At 36.9% G+C, this 17016-nt stretch overlaps 2 protein-coding genes across 3 annotated transcripts; both read right to left on the bottom strand.

Annotated features, from left to right (window-relative positions):
- Positions 1–1160: 1160 nt before the first annotated feature.
- ube2d3 (ubiquitin-conjugating enzyme E2D 3) lies at positions 1161–7376 on the bottom strand. Of its 2 annotated transcripts, XM_084093354.1 has the most exons (8): positions 7026–7376; positions 5998–6061; positions 5876–5907; positions 5186–5263; positions 4999–5104; positions 3943–4036; positions 3327–3408; positions 1161–1772 (listed from the first exon to the last, which is right to left on the bottom strand). In XM_084093354.1, exons 1-7 carry the CDS (start codon positions 7047–7049, stop codon positions 3360–3362), a joined length of 447 nt encoding a protein of 148 aa, XP_083949480.1. In that variant the 5' UTR covers positions 7050–7376; the 3' UTR covers positions 1161–1772; positions 3327–3359. The 2 variants fall into 2 exon arrangements, with proteins under 2 accessions (XP_083949480.1, XP_083949481.1); XM_084093355.1 differs by lacking the exon at positions 3327–3408 and having other exon boundaries at positions 7026–7363.
- A 1291-nt stretch (positions 7377–8667) lies between these two features.
- LOC311069754 (RING finger protein 145) lies at positions 8668–16115 on the bottom strand. Its single transcript, XM_084093169.1, has 11 exons — positions 15939–16115; positions 15220–15549; positions 15029–15137; positions 14829–14920; positions 13757–13998; positions 13509–13678; positions 13300–13440; positions 13040–13222; positions 12183–12330; positions 11705–12061; positions 8668–10007 (listed from the first exon to the last, which is right to left on the bottom strand). The coding sequence occupies exons 2-11, from the start codon at positions 15386–15388 to the stop codon at positions 9585–9587; spliced, it is 2034 nt and encodes a 677-aa protein (XP_083949295.1). The 5' UTR covers positions 15389–15549; positions 15939–16115; the 3' UTR covers positions 8668–9584.
- Positions 16116–17016: the final 901 nt, after the last annotated feature.

The following is a 17016-nucleotide window of genomic DNA, read 5'->3' as shown; positions in this document are numbered from 1 at the left end:
ACGAGAAGGAACCTCATTGGTTCTTGCGGAAGCTCAAACTGTAGCGTAACACGAGAAGGAACCTCATTGGTTCTTGTGGAAGCTCAAACTGTAGCGTAACACGAGAAGGAACCTCATTGGTTCTCGCACACCAAGCGAACATGCTTGAGCTTCCCTTTACCACAACTGGGGCCTATACCATGAAGCAGGTTTAGGTGGATAGCCAGGTATGTTTCAGTTTAGTTTGTGCCAAGGCATGTTTTAGGCATAATGAAAGTGGCTCAGCTTTTAGCAGTGTTCATCATCATACTTACATCAAAGTGGTAGTTGCATAGCTGCCAAAGAATGGACATAAAGTTCTCAGATTTCATCAAAAAGATTCCGAAAATGAACGAAAGTCTTGCAGGTTTGGAACGAGTAATTGGGGGTGAGTAATTAATGACAGAATTTTCATTTTTGGGTGAACTATACCTTTAAGTTAAAGGTATGTGGTTGTAAAAGTGTATAAAAAATACATATATATTTATATATATTCGAAGTGAAATTATGAGGGATTTTATTATGCCTGCACTGCTACGTGGTTTGGATTTTGGTTCATCTTTGTATAACAAGAATCTTAAATCCGTTCACAAGATTCATTCAATGATTGGTTCAGGTCTTCTTGTTGCTACTTACATCGTTACACCAGTAAGTGGCTTTTTTGTGTATTTGAAGGTGAAAAAGCATTCACAAAACGCTTTACAACAAAAATGATGAGTCTGTCAGAGGAAGTGAAAAGATTCAATCACTTAAATATCTTCAAAAACACCAATTCGTTCAGTAACGAAACACCAATAGAAATGCAGTTTAAAAATCGCTCATTTAAGAGCACGTTTCATTATAAAATATTTCTGAATTATATCACTGGCTTGCAAAAATGAAAAAGACAATTAAGATTATTTTTTATATCTTACAATACTAAATTTCTTGGCATCCAAGATAAATATAAAAAATATTTTTGTCCATACCAAACCTTATCAAGAACACCAAATCATCAGTTGCTTTTAATTCTGAATGATTCATGACCCTTCAAGTGATAAACCATAGCCACTTTCATGTGGAAAAACACATTCATCTACATTAATTTAAATACAAATAGTGAAAAGTAAAAATTTCTACCAGAAAAACAGAGCCACACAGTATAACGAGTTATTCATCTTTATTGAAGGGAAAAAGTAGTGGGACTTTAAATAGATATTTAAGCCAATCGAGTGAGTTGTATTTCAGTATCACAGCTGTGTAAGGTTGGGCCAAGAGCTGATCCGAATGTTGCAAATCTTTACAATCAAGCACAATATAGGAATCGGTCCCAATCTCCCACTGATGTACAACATCTGACCTTTTCTCCTGTGATTGCATGCACTCCAGGAGTAAGGCCCCAAAAAAAGCAGAACAACCTAAAGACATTCTCTCTCCGAGCGGCTCAGAGAAAATACACTGTGGTCATACAGGCATGACGTGTTGTGAAGTGAGGAGTTGATTGGTAGAGCTCAAAGATAGGCAGAGCTGAGTGTGGATGAGCTTCCGTCAGATTGACGAGGTCCATCTCAAGACTTTGTAGTGTGGAAAGGCCAGAAGCAGGCCTGCATTCATGTTTGAGCATAAAACTGGGGTTATGCCTCCATAAGAGACAGATGGAGAAAAATGGTCTTGCAACAGTGTCCAAAACATGAGAGAACAAACAGTTTGTTAATGTGTCCAGCCAACATCACATGGCATATTTCTGAGTCCATTCCCGTGCTATTCTGTTGTATCTGCAAAAAGGGAAAAAAAACATTAAGCATTTGAAATCCAGTGATCCTTCATGCAGCCATTGCTTCCAAAAAGCAGTTTTCTGATGACTCAAGTATGTATGTAATTGCCCCTTTAAAGGTGCTGTAAGCGATTTCTTTAGAAACACCGTCGACAGCCAAAATAACGAATACGCTATGCAACACAGGCAACCACTAACAACTGGCACATCAGACAGCTCACGCAAGTCTAGATGAATCCGTGCAATCCACTTTTTTCTCCTATTTACACAGACAGGACTATGTACAAAGTAGTGCTGCCAATCAATATAAAAATGTATTAATCTCACATTTTTCTGCAATTAATCGTGATTAATCGCATCTAACATTAAAGTTTTTAATAGATTTTATATTGTAATACTTACACATTGAATCTGCAAAATAATGTAGAAACAACATATTAAAGATGGCATATTTTAAATACTTGTTTAATGGCATCTTTTACTATGCACTATGAATGAAGTCCAGTATCACTGATACCAGTACTTTTACCTGCCCTGCTAAAATGCACCAAAAAAAAGTTATTGTTTTCATTGTTTTTGACCTATATAAACTTGTAGGTCTAACAGGTAAAAATACAGAAATTGAATAATCAAACACTGCATAGTATTCACTGCATAAGTTATAAATTGAATAAAGTTAATCCTTATTAAAGCTACAAAAGTTATTCAGTAAAGAGTAGTGATTTTTTGTTTTATTAACATTAATGAGCAGGTTTATTGGGCTGCTGGCACGTTGTCTAAAGCGGCATTCTTGAATGCATTACGGGTGTTTGTTCATCGTACTTGAATGTTTTAATAGCACTTGAATTAATTATAGCATGATCATATACTGTAGTGCAGCCAAAGGATGACCGAAAAAATGGTTGTTGCACAAACTGCGTTTAATATTTTTAGTGAGTTAAATTGGAAGAAAAAAAAAAATTCACAAAATGAACACGTTTCATGATTTTTTCAGTACACTCACAGAACAGAGAATATTATCTAGAAAATATTGGCAAAAACGTTTGTTTAGGCATTGATTTACATTTTTAACAGCGTTTCTCAGAAATCGCTTACTGCACCTTTAATAATGATGTATTTCAGTTTATCACTTTTTTACTTGCCCATTTTCATTAACAAAATCTTATTTTTCAGATGCTTATAGTTTAAATGTATACTATATTTCTGCTAGCATTCTGAAGCTTTGCATGCTGTCACAAACCAAAAATGCTCAGCCACTACAATTTACAGCTAACAATTTTTTACATATCTAACAAAAACATCATGCTACTGTAAGACTTTATGGCTGATTAAAAGCCATGCTTACAGTAAGGTTTAATGCAGGACTGAATAAACCCTAACAAATCAGAAGACACTGCTGCATTTGAGAAAGATAAAGCAAATCTGACTTTCTTGTGCATTTTTCAGTCATTTCAGAAGAGACGTGATAGCATGTATTAGTGATGCACACCTGCTGTAGCCACACGCTCATGCTGCACCACACCGGAAGCGGAGTGCTTCACTCTCTCTACAGTACCTCTAATGTTCACTGTGCAGAGTTGCCCTTCACCTACAGCATGGCATATTTCTCTGTCCATTCCCTTGCCATTCTATTATACCTGATAGAGCATGGTGTGTTAGAGAAGGAGAGGTCTATTCACTTCTATTATATTTACATGCTTTTTGTCGAACTGTTTGAATGACTGTTGTAGTCCTTGCTGTTCTTACAGCCTTTTCTTTTAAAATAAACCTAGTAGTGTCTTAAAATGATACCCACAGCTATGTCACTTCGAAGAAAAGACTGACATAAGGTGCCCTTTTTTCTTTTACAACTGCAAAATGTTGTTAAATGAAGGTTTGATGCTGATATTAAATGTGATAAACTGCTGTAGTTTGTGTAGCAAGCTCATCTGACTGCATACAAAATTTGTTTTTCTGACAGTCAAATCAGTTTTCAGTTTAAATGAAATAATGGGAGATGGGAGATAACAAATAAACAGTAAAAAATGATAAAACAATTTTAAAAAAAGTTAAGAAAAAACATGAAAAAAATATTTAAGAACAAAATGTTAAAAATAGCAAATACTGTACAATTTAAAAACAATATATGCGCATGCGTGTAAAAATACTTGTGTGCTTCAGTCTGTACGTACTTCTCTGTGTCTGTTTTATAGATTCTGGCAATCTCTGGCACAAGAGGGTCGTCTGGATTGGGGTCACATAAGAGTGAGCAGATGGACAGGAGAACTACAGAGAGGACACATAGAACACAATATTCCATGAGTTGCTCTACTTGACAAGGAATCTTGGAATCTTGTTTCTTTTCCCAAATCTTCACTCAAGTCACTTTAGCAGGAGATAATAAAGTTTCCTCCTTTTGTTCACTTTTAATTACTATATTTGCACCCTTTACTGTGGTAAAGTAGAAAAATGCTGTAGGACAAATACCTTTTTACTTGCACATCAAATTCCATTTAACAGAGTTTGTGCTTGTTAGACTTGCTAAGGCACATCAAGTTTATTTGTATAGTGCATTTTGTACACGCCGGTAATTTAGTTTCACTTTCGCTGGTAGTGTAACATCAAATATAGGCTAAATGTCTAGATAAAATTTGCTCTGTAGACCTTTTACAACAAGTGTCAGTTGCTTTGGAACTTCGGGAAAAGACAAAGGGACAAGAGACAAGAGATGGTCTCTGTCCTGTGAAAATTATACATTTAGTCCTGGTTCGTTTAGCATTCACACTGTAATTTTTTAAAGATAAAAAAAAAAAAAAAAAAAATATACATAATTAGCGATGGAACTTGTCGAACATCCAAAGCAATGCTGTGTGCCGAGCTAAATGTGCTTGCTGTATGTGCGTACATATGATGGTATATGATGGCACTGACAACTCGTGAAGAGCTTATAAAATGTGTAAAGGAATCAAAACAGCGGCAGGAATCATTCCGTCACACACACAAACGAAGATCTGCTGCGAGGAGACGCGGTTCTGATGTCTGTAACGAACTGTGATAGGCAACATCGCAACTATGATGAGATAAAACAGTATGCTTGAACGAAGCATTTCCTTTTTAGGGTCGCATCTTGTGACATCATGTCCTGTTTTTGGTTTGTTTACATGCCTTTAGTCCGTGTTGCGTTAATATTTCATTCGAACCTATCTGACCATTTTCTAATAAAGCATCATCTATTATTGTGCATGTACCTTTAGAAATAGTAAGTGCAGGTGACCACTGGGACCTGAGGATATCCAGACAGATGCTGCCATTACTGTTTATGTTAGGATGGTAGATTCTTGTAGTAAAAGCAACCTAACAAAGAGAAAACAATGTTATACACACCTACAAACAAATACATAAAGGGGAAAAAAACATTTTTACCAAAGTTCTCACCTTAGGTGGTTTAAAGGGGTAATCTGTTGGGAAGTGTATGGTTAGGAAAAAAACGCCACCCTGATATGGACTTTCATTCTGTATTTATATAAAAAAGGAAAAAAAAATACAATTCTGTTCAAAAGTTTGGGGTCAGATTTTCTTTTTTGTTTTCACAGAAATCACAGAAAGGACGCATTAAATTGATAACAAAAAAATTTTTACAGTGAAGATATTTAAATGTTACAAAAGATTCCTTTTTAAATAAATGCTGAACTCTTGAACGTTCTAGTCATTAAAGAATCCTGAAAAAAATGTATCATGTTTACTCAAAAAATATTAAGCAGAACAACTGTTTTCAACAAAGTTTCTTGAGCACCAAATCATCATATTAGAATGATTTCTGAAGGATCATGTGACACTGAAGACTGGATTAATAATGCTGAAAATTCATCTTTGCATCACATGAATAAAATTACATTTCAAAACATATTCAAATAGAAAATGATTTATTTTTATTTCACAAAATCACTTTTTTTCCCCCCTGTATTCTTGATCAAATAACTGGTAAGATTGGCGAGCATAAGAGACTTTCAAAAACATAAAAAAAATCTCTCGAACCCCAAACCTTTGAATGGTAGTGTACATTTTCTGCCAGTATTATGCTATTTAGTAACATGCTTTTACAGCAATGCTTTTTATTGTACTCACCGGTCCCATGATTGTTGCCTGCCAGTGGAACACTACAGAAGAGATCACACGTACAACGTCAGTTTACAGCAAATACATTACAACCATAAACACCACAATATATGTAAAGTCCAGGATCTCACCATCATCCCCCACTGGACCTGCTGAACACTGTGCAGGAGGATCACGTGCCAAATCAGTCAATTCCTACAGGGAAGAGTCAGAATGAGTGAAACAAGCATGCAGAACTGCTGAAAAGATGTAGACTCTCCATAATGAAGGGTCAATAATGGCGCTGGCCTCTTTTATCACTATAGTGACAGCAAGATGAAACCAGCAGATAGAATGTTTAGCAGCACAGTGTATTTATAGTTCTAGAGAAGGGGTCATGAGGGAGAAGAGCTGGAACACAACCTGAGCGAGCCCACAGGCATGTCCGTCTGCGCTCTCCACTTTAAGAGCACTACGTTTATTTTTATTTCAACATGTCTGTTGGGTGGGAAGACACCTAAGGGTTTTTTAATGACAGGAGGGTTGCTAACGGTCATCATTCTAGAGCTTTTCAATTGCACAACCACAGACAGGTTTGAATTTCCCAACACACTGAAACACAGGAACATGATAGGTTTACTTCATAATATGGATTCAAAACGGTTTAGGATCCCAAATGAAACCTTGCAGTCCCTAAAGGTCAAATAAAAAGGGGCAGTTTGACGTTTAGTTTTTGTTTCGTATAGACAACCTATGGTAACATCACGAGACAAAGCGCGATAATAATAATAATTTGTATAATTGTTATTTGTTTCAATATCAATATTGTGTGAGATTTGTCATCTGTACTATTAATTAAATATTTTATAATACGACGTACGACTTCGAGACTATTAGCCGTCAAGCCCTGTATTCACACTCCCTGACAGTGGCATGTTATAATTGTATATATACAGACTTCAGGGGGGGATAATAAATAAAACAACATATTTGATATCCTTATAAATACTCATACAAATAACTCGTTCATCGTTTGTACTAATAATAAGCACACACTCGCTTTATAAGCAATACGCCAACACAACACGCTGCTAGATGACTGAAATAATTAAAGATACACTGGTTTATAATATATCTGGCATATATATTTATAACTTACTCCATATAATTTCTCACTTACCTTTTGGATTCGTTTAAGCGCCATCTTCCCACTGGGTGTAGTGGCTCCTGAATAACTAGCGCCCTAAATCTCGCTCTCTTTCTCAATATGTGAGCTAACCTGAGAGCTAGCCAGCTAACTAGATTCAAACTAACATTAAATATGGCAGGATGTCAAGAATCTAGCTTACATTCAATGTCTAAAAATCATAAGGCAATCAAACGTGTGAATACAGACAGGCCCTGATCCCTGTCGATGACTGTAATGCTGATGTGTGTACACTTCGTTCTCTTTCAGTTTGTCAGTGCTGACACAAGATGTCCGTGAGCTTGTTGTTAGCACTTCTAGCTGCTTCTTCTAATCGTGCGGATTAAATGGCGAATCAAAGCGCAATTATGAGCCGAGCGCCACCGTGAGCGCTGGATGAAAAACTTGGCAGCGTTAAATATAAACAATTTTTAACGGTGCCAAGGTTTTCAACTGTTATTGTCAAGGAGAATTGTAAAGGGATTATCCTGAATCATGTGTATGTTATTCCTTGGAACTTAAATATTTCTATATGAAATGCAAAGATAATGGTCCTGGCACAGTTGAACCTAGACAATTATAGGTTCAAACCTTCTTTTTTTACAGTCTATGGTTAAAACACACAGAGAGGAAATTTGTGAAAGGGAGGTGACTTCACCATTGAGCTTTGAAGAAAAAATACTTAAATTACAACTGTGGTATGAAATAAAAATTACATTGTATTTGTGATATCATGGAAGGCCTGTGGTCATTTGGGATGAAGGGAGATTACTAAGGTTCTCCATGGCATTTTGATTTCAATATTTTCTAGTTGTTCTTGATTAACTGGATAATGATTAAGGATGAGGATTTTTTACAATAATTACAATTTCTACCCCATAAAATATTTTAGCTAGCCTAGGCATAACTACAAAATTATTATTTTTATAATGTGTATTCATTATAAAAATGCCCATGTAGTTTTATGATTTTATTAATTTACAATTGAATTAGGCTCAGCCTTATTTAGTTTTGAGGGGGTGAATTAAAATAATCTATATTAAGAAATATAAAATTACAATAAGAAGTCTTAATTTTTTAGTTGTTTTGACTTTTTAGTGCTGGTTTTAAATCATGTTGGGGTCCTTTGGTTGAGAACCACTGCTCTATGCGATTTTTTGTTGTTGATGATGTACTGGTATTCAACGAACACCATATTCATGGTAATCACATGCTACCTCAAGGTACAAAAAATATAGTATTACAATGATGAATTTACACAAAAAATAACATATTACCAGATTTTAAACACCATGTTTGCCAGATTGATAAATTATTCCCAATATTGTGAAGTGTTAAGAATTATTGATGCTCGTTTATGCCACAGAATTAAAAATAAAAAAGGTAATTGTGACTTTTTATCTCACACTTCTGACTTTAGTTCTCACAACTCGCAACTCTGACATTACTTCTCAAAAATGTGAGATATAAATTCGCAATTGTGTTTTAAAGCTTGAATTGTGAGGACATTTCTTTTATTTATTCTGTAGCAGAAACAAGCTTCCATAAAAGAAGGCAATGCAATATATGAACTTTCAAGAATCTGCAAGTCACTGTGAGTTCTTTAAAAAAAAATCCAAAAAGAAACATCTAGCAATAACTTCAATAGTTTTAATCATCATAACCATTAAGGCAATTGAAGAAATGCTAAACTGGACATAGAACAGTCTCCAAATCACACTGATACTGGTTTTAAACGGAAACAATTTTTTAATGAGTGCGATTGTATAAGCATTTCATCTTTATTCTCTGCTCTGTGAAACGTAGTCTCAACTGGAATCTCCCAATTAACAATGACCTTTGCTTTATGCAGTGAACACAACTTTACTGACTGTCTATTATTTTCTGTCTACTATTGTCTCCCTTCATTCTGGCAGAACTCATCCACAAACCATATTGTAATTGAGAGAATAGTCACCATGACTTGGACACCTTCATTACAACCACATAATTTCAGTTCAAATAAAAACACACAATGGAGTGATTCAGAAAAGTCAGAGGCACAGATATTAACAGTTCTGCATCACTCACGTACCATAATCGGTCTCTGAAATAACTCAAACAGAAAAGTCCTTTAGATGCCCAAACACCACATACAAACCAAAGACTTAGTTAACTGCAACATGAATTTGTTTGTGTGTGTAACATCTTTCAAGTCTTCCCCTGATTGGACAATCATCATTGAATCATCCAACATTACACATCTTAACAAATGTCAAGAAAAGATTTTTCAAAATGAATATCATTTGGTATCTATTAAACTAACACTGCTGAGGTGCTGTGATAGGATCAGTCCAAGCACACAATCAGCAGGACGTCTTCTGAGTAAATCATATACCTGCAGTTTTTTCCTGCATTTCTGTCAGTTATTTGTAACCCTCTGCTGTTATGGCTTCCTTTGCTATGTCCCACTTTCTTTGAGCTTTCCTAAGGATGATGATTTCTGCCACTGTCAGTCTGTCTTGTTCCAACGGCAGTTTCTCTGTGTTACGCTTCTCCGGCTGAGCTTATGTTTCAGTCCGCTTCCCTCAGCTCCTGCGAAGCCACTTTAGGATCCCCATCTGATGAGCAGCCTGGTACAGGATTTGCCACGCTTTGGGAATCACCATTAGCACCACAGTGCAAGTGTTGGAGACTCTCTGTGCTACAATTCCTCTCAGAGTTAGGGTATTTCCTGTCAGACTCGTCACAGTTCCTCTCTGGAGAGCAAACATCATCTCCCTGCTCCTCCTGCTCCTCCTCCTCCTCCTCCTCAGGACGAGGGTGTTGCTCTGATGGAGGTGGGTTTTGGTGTGTCGGCTGAGCTTCACCTGCCGTAGCCGTCGGTTTGATGGAGGCATGGCACATGGGACATGTCTCTTGCACATAAAGCCACTTTCTCAAACAGTTGCCATGGAAGAAATGACCACAGTATGTTATCACTGCTGATGTCATGTCCTGCAGGGACAAAAAGGGGAAAAAAAAGGTTAAAATGGATTTTATCATCATTATGATGCAAAGTTTAAGTCGATTACTTAGAAGATATTCCCTAGGATCCTATTCTGTTATCATTTATGTTATGCTACCTTTAAAGTATAAAAACTAGGTATGCAACAATACACTCATGTCACGATTCAGTTTCATACACGCTACAGATCTCACAGTCCAACACTCTCACAATACTTTGAACACAGCCAAAATAAAGTTAAAGTGGTTAGTTTTTAAAATTATTACTTCTAACACATATGGTAAGCCATTAAAGAGCCCCTATTATGCTTTTTAAGATATTACCTTTCATGCAGTGTGTTATTTGGCTGTTTGTGAGTGTAAAAGTTCTGATAGTTTTAACTATCAGTGCACGACAAATGGAGTTATTGTCTCCCAAAAGAAAGAAGCGATTCTAAACTGCCTGAAACGAGTCGTCAGTAATTCCAGTCTTACATCCTGCTCAAACCTACTTAAGTTTGTAACAAATTTGCATAATTCCAGCCTATGGTCTTCATTGGTCGCTGCAGATAACAATGCCATGCTAACTGTTTGTATCACTGCGTTTACAAGCGTGGAGGAAGCCTCCGGAGCTGAAATTCAGATTTCGTTTCAGACATGCGCTGTAAGTGGTAGACCAATCACAACAGACTGGGCCATCTGACCAATCAGAGCAAAGTAGGCTCTAAGGCCGTTTAAACCTGGTATTAAAATGTGTTTTGGTCAATCGGATCACAAGAAGACGAGGGAGACACATTCCCGATTACACCTGGTCTCTTTTGTCCACTTTCAACTACTTCTGTCCTGATTTCTTCAAGGGGAGGATCTATGGGTGGGAAAATGTACATGCTTTTTCAGATCTATCGATCTAATGGACGAAAAAAGCTCACGTAATTTTCAAACTTAGGTCTTCAGTCGATGAAGGTTAAATGGCAACCACGCTTCCCATAATGTTTATGCCTCAGGTCAGTAGTTGGAGAGTAGGCGTCTTTTGTGGTTGTTCGAATGCATTTAGTTTTCGACCACCTCTGGAAGCGTCGTCCACTTGTGATCCGATCGACTAAGATGCATCTTAATAACAGGTGTAAACAGAGCCTGTGAAAGGAGGGGTTTAGAGAGACAGAATACTTGATCGATTCGTTTCAGACACTGAGAAATGAGGTGATGCTATGTATATTATGAGAAAATTAGAGTGTTTCTTGACCTTGGATGCATGTAAACCTATTATAGGTGACCTACAAAACAAAATAAGGAAGTTTAAAATAGAATAATAGGGGCACTTAAAAAGTACTGTTTATTAAAATGCTAAATTTGGTATTACATCAGAAAGGCATTACATCAGAAATGGACTTGAATAACCTTAGATTTGGTCCTTCAACACCAAGCAAAGGGCAATGGTGACACCAGAATATTCATGATTCTGCAGAATTATGTTAAACATGTGCTTGCATTGTATTGCATCTGATGCTAAATAAAATGTCTAAACGATACATGATGCATATTGTCGCTATCCACAATACATAATGTTGGATTTTTGTATTGCGATGTTTTTGTTAGGGGTGTAACAATATATTCTCACAACTTCTACTAGCACATTTGAATATGTTGCAAGTCAACCATGAGGACAAAACTTGATGCATGCAGAAAGCCTGCCTTATGCTTGTTCTGACCTGGAAGCAGATGGCACAGACATCATTGTGATCCCGTAGCTGCTCTGCGCTGGCCCTTGGCAATACATTGATTTTGCGAGCGGCTTCCTGTCTAAGCAAGAAGCTTTTCCAGCCAGCCTGGGCGCGTAGCCACACATTGCAGTAGGAGTGGATGATAATGACCGACGCTCCCATCCAGCTCCATTCTCCCCACAGTGACTCCCACGCCCCATAAGCCACCACACACACAGCCACCACAAACTCCAGCACTCGACACACTCCGTTCACGTAATAAACAATCTCATCCAAACCGGGCAGGGCTGAACCGCGCCACACTTCCACCATGAACAGGCTGTAGATCAGCAGAGTGCCTGTCACCTAAGAGACATATAAAAGATCATTATCCAGCAATGCATGCTGGGATCTCACTAAAATAAAATGAATTGAAAATTAAATTAATTTTTTAATTTGAATCACAAATTCATAAAACAGAGCATACCTGCAGTGATGTGAGCATACAGCTAGAGACCAAAATCAGCAGCCAGAAATCCATGTTGAAAAACTGGGAGATCTTATAGGCCATGAATCCTGGAAACAGCAGCAGAAACCCACACATAGATAAACCACGCAAGTGCTTCCACACACTCCTGTGGAGAGAGAAAGACCATATTGAACGATTTAGATTTGATCAAGCATTGAAAAACCTGAAATCACAAAAAAACAATGTTAAATTCTCAAATAAAACAGACACTCAAAATAAACACAGAATAGTACTAAAATAACTAAATTAATCAATCAATAAATAATATACAGTATAATACTGGACAAGAAATGTTAAAATCACAGAAAGAAAAAAAACCCAAAGTGTTTTATATAATACGGTTTAAAAGTTTGGGGTCAGTAAGATATACATAAAAAATATGCATTAAATTGCTTAAAAGTGAATGTAAAGTGACTGATATTTATATGGTTGCAAAATATTTCTATTTAAAATAAATGCTGTACTTTCTATTCATCAAACAAAAATATTAGACAGCAAAATCACTCAACATTGATATAACATTTGGTGTTTCTTGAGCATAAAATCAGCATTTCTGAAGATCATGTGACATTGAAGACTGGAGTAATGGCTGCTGAAAATTCATTGAAGTAATATTTCACAAATCACAATGTATAACAAAGTTATAGCTACGTATTTTGATACTCCAGTGAATTAAATACATGAATTAAATGGACGATTCCAACGTGTGTGCAAAGTTTCAAGAGTTTTATGAGCATGTTAAGGGCCCCAAAAGCGCACGAAAGGTAGAATTTTTTTTTTTACCGCCCGTTAGGGCTTGGGCCCTAATTACATACCTGTTTCTACTGGCTCCAAGCCCCAACACAACAGGCTCTGTGATCTCACTCATGCTTTGTAAAGTAGATGTGAGAACGATGAAGAGGATGATGAAGAGCAGAAAGCAGCGCTGTAGAGCTGCCATGTCCAACAACCCAGTCTGCAGGGCCAGCAGCAGCAGAGTCACCCCCTCTGTCACACCCCTATAATATATTAGAAACATACACATTTGAACTGAGCAAACACATGCACACAATAAATGTACACTATCTTCTCTTACCTGTGCATGACATTATGGTTCTGGAGAGCGTTGAATCCTCCGAGGTAGAACTTACAGAGACTCAGGAGTCCCAGAGCCGTATAAGACACCACGAATGTTAGGCCAAGCAGGGAGTATGGGCTAGCACAGCATTCAGATACACTGTAAAACACACACACGTCAGATTCAATTCACATTACATATGGCAGATTGAGCACCCTGCAGTTTACCTGGTCAGGAGGTAGAGAAGCGGCCCCTGTTGGACAGTAGCGATACTGCCAAAATTGGTGATAAGTTGCACTCCGAACAGCACAAACCAGAAGACACTAAACAATACAGGCACAGCAAAGCCATGCCAGAGAGACACTCCGACTGCCATCAGTCTGTATAACTCAGTCACCTACAGAAACAACAGAGTTTGAGAAAAGAAGAGCCGAGACGATGCATGTGCAGAGATGCAGGTGTGTTAGTGTTTTACCTCTATTTCCATTATTTCTCTGTAAGTGGCTCTGGCCAGTCTGTATGGCACAAAGAGGTTGGCGAGGAGAAAGACGGCAACCTCGGCCCCTGTGATCATCATGGACACAGAGGAGAGCGTGAGGAGCCAGTCCAGAGGGACAGAAACCACACGTGCCAGAAGAGGGAGCAAGTGTGCTGAGAACAGCCACACACGTTGAGTCCGCATAAGGAACGCGCACAGCGTACTGATAATTATCTGACCTGCAGGTGATCACACACAGATGCATACAGTAAAAGACAATAATCAATACTGATATCCACAAATATTTCAAAGATAACTGGGCCATTGCACAAACCACACAAAAATACATATACACACATATATATATATATATATATATATATATATATATATATATATATATATATATATATATATTATATATTACATATATACACACGCATATATATGTGTACACACACATATTTACAAACTTTTATGTTAGATGTGATTAATTGCGATTTGTGGTCTGGTTGGTTATTACAGCAAGTAATTTAAAAAATGGTTATATGTAGTGGCTATAAACAAAATAGTATTTGGACACTTAAGCCACAATTAAGAATGTTAGAAATCAGGGGCATTTATTACATATTACATAGCACAAACACACTTTTTAATCAAAATATTTCACAAAATAAAGTTTGTCATGTTTCAAGGTTCCATAATAAGCAATAGAGAAACTGTTCAAAATGAAGACAAAAACAGAAAGTCTTAGACGATTTCTGGTTGTCAAACGTATATGTTTAAATATAAATATGTTTATTCACTGACTTTACACAGCCAAGAAAAATTTGTTTTGAGAAGGGATCTAGCATAATTTGTTTTCAAATGCTACTTGGTCTGATATTTTGTATTTAATGCAATAAAATTCAGACATTTTTAAGCGTAACTTAAGTGTCCAAACTTTATTGAGTCTCACTGTATCATATTGTGTAATCTAATGCAACTGAACTAATACATATTTAAGAGTAGTTTAAAGGTCCAAGTGCTTTAAGGCATCACCGTAAGGGTTGTGATACTCGTAACTTACTGGTGAGTGCAGTCACGAAACGGTTCAATGCTGGAGAGTCCAAAAAGATTGCCCCATCATACCCATACTGAGCTTCACCTCTTACATAATCTCTGTCAACAAAATAAAACCCTTTGAAAATCGTCAAACAAATAACTCTACCATATTTATTTCAACCCTTCAGAAATGTGCAATGACCAAAATCACGTTCATATTTTTACCTGACAATCTGATGACCCATGTAAAGTAGCAGGGCACAGAGAACATGCAGATAGAGCTGGATAATATGTCCAAGTGGCAACAGCAGAACCACAGCACTTACTATGTGACCTGCAGGACAAACCCAACAATACATTGCATTTTAAGCTAATACTGCAATAATGTTGACTCATAATTATCACATAATATTTACCCAAGTAATATATGTTCCAGATGACATATTTGTACTTGAAGAGCATGTCTTCAGTCCTCGCTTTGAGATGATCCGTGAAGCTGTCAATGTCACATTTATACAGCATGTCCAACACCAAGATACTGGGCACCCTGAGGACAACATTAGCTACCTCTTCTAGTCGTGGCATCTTAACACTGACAAAATAACCACCTGCACCATGTAGGAAGACTGTCACATTATGACGTTTTCATAAGATCCAGATCTTGTATTCTGCTTCGGTTTGGCTGAACTCTTGAAAACGTTAAAGCCATCTCTCAGTGTGGTTAATCAGTAGATCCCATGTGAAAACTGTGGGAAGAGAAACGATGACATATAAGACACAGCGTCTTTGATTGCTCGCAAGACACAACAATCCTTCCGGGTTATTTTCTGAGCTCAGCAAAAAGACTTCATGCAAAATGCTGATACAAAAACATCTTAAACCAGTCTTAGCTGCTCTCCAGGGCCTACTCGGACGGGTTTAAATGGGTATTGGGAAGTTTACAGCTATAGCCAGGCAGGGAGACAATCTAGAACAGCTGAAGACAAGACTAGCAGCCAGGACACCATCTTAAACTAGCAAAACTTCTTAATACATGGTGTTATTCAATCATGCTTTAAAGTAATCTGATGGGAAATAACACAAACTGTCACTTTTTTCATATTTCAATGTATTTTTAAAGACGGTTGCCTCCCACCTCCAGTGTGTGTGTTATAGCAGCATGGCAGCTCGCGGTCTTTCGTCTCAAAACAAAAGAGCTTCGACACAATTCATCCTCGAAAAATAAACAGTTCCCACACCTGTCACAACCACACACTGGTTGTACCGTCAACTGCAAATATACGACTTCCTTTCCCCCTTTCCCTTCTTCTTTATTTTTTAAACAGTGGATGAAAAACTACACTATTGCATTACCGCCATCTACTGTTTACAATACCGCCGCCGACCAGAGACCAGAGACCACTTTGAGTCCGTCACAGCCCAGAAAATCTACATTTATATAGATGCATCATCCATACCTCCATATATGTCATATTCTCATACTCATATCTCACCTTTTTTTATCTAACTGTCAAAAAATCCAAAACCACCTCATCCTATTTATTTTCTGAGCCCAACCATCTAACTCCACAGACTGTCACACTCACAATATGTAGGCCTACTTATAATATCCTTCTTAAAAAGCCTATAAATGTAACTTTCAAATTGTATTTTATACTGATCCAAATCATATTATATCAGAGTCTTCAATTAGCCTATTAGGCCAGCCACAAAAACATTAAAGCTGTCCCATGACTTTGTATCACTTTTTCCTTTTAGCATTGTGAATGGCTGTCCATTTTAGCCTTCACAAACGTACTTGCTTTTAAATTACTATTTAAAAACGCTCATCATCTGCAGAGAGAAATTGCTACTTAATTACATCAAAATACACACATAACAATGAAAGTAGTATGCATCAGGATTGTGAATATATTTTACATCTTTTTTTGTGTTATATTTCTTTATGCAATTATTAATGTTCAATGTTATTTATCATTTATTAATGTAGCTATTCAACTGTTAGGCACTGTGATTTTTGCTACAGTTTCCAGTGTCAATAAAAAATAAAAGTTATTAAAACCCTAATAGAGGTTATTATAAGACAGCGGTAAAAAGCATAATATTAATAAATAACAAAAATTCTAATATTAATGAACATAAACTATAATTTAAAAGGTATAATTTAAAACACTATTCTATAGCACTTTCAAAGCATGGTTCTTTAGAACCTT

This window comes from Abramis brama (assembly GCF_963993115.1).
Source record: "Abramis brama genome assembly, chromosome: 19".
NCBI lineage: Eukaryota > Metazoa > Chordata > Actinopteri > Cypriniformes > Leuciscidae > Abramis > Abramis brama.
The sequence above is the reverse complement of the archived record's forward strand: the minus strand, read 5'-3'. Positions and strand labels throughout refer to the sequence as shown.

Coding starts and splice junctions, on each gene's coding strand:
- ube2d3 (XM_084093354.1), bottom strand. CDS start 7,049: ATGGCGCTTAAACGAATCCAAAAG. Junction 6,062..7,025: donor CGCTTAAACGAATCCAAAAG/GTAAGTGAGAAA, acceptor TCTTCCCTGTAG/GAATTGACTGATTTGGCACG. Junction 3,409..3,942: donor TATAAAACAGACACAGAGAA/GTACGTACAGAC, acceptor ATGCTCTATCAG/GTATAATAGAATGGCAAGGG.
- LOC311069754 (XM_084093169.1), bottom strand. CDS start 15,388: ATGCCACGACTAGAAGAGGTAGCTAATGTTGTCCTCAGGGTGCCCAGT. Junction 12,331..13,039: donor CTTGGAGCCAGTAGAAACAG/GTATGTAATTAG, acceptor CTCTCTCCACAG/GAGTGTGTGGAAGCACTTGC. Junction 10,008..11,704: donor TCTGTGCCATCTGCTTCCAG/GTCAGAACAAGC, acceptor TTGTCCCTGCAG/GACATGACATCAGCAGTGAT.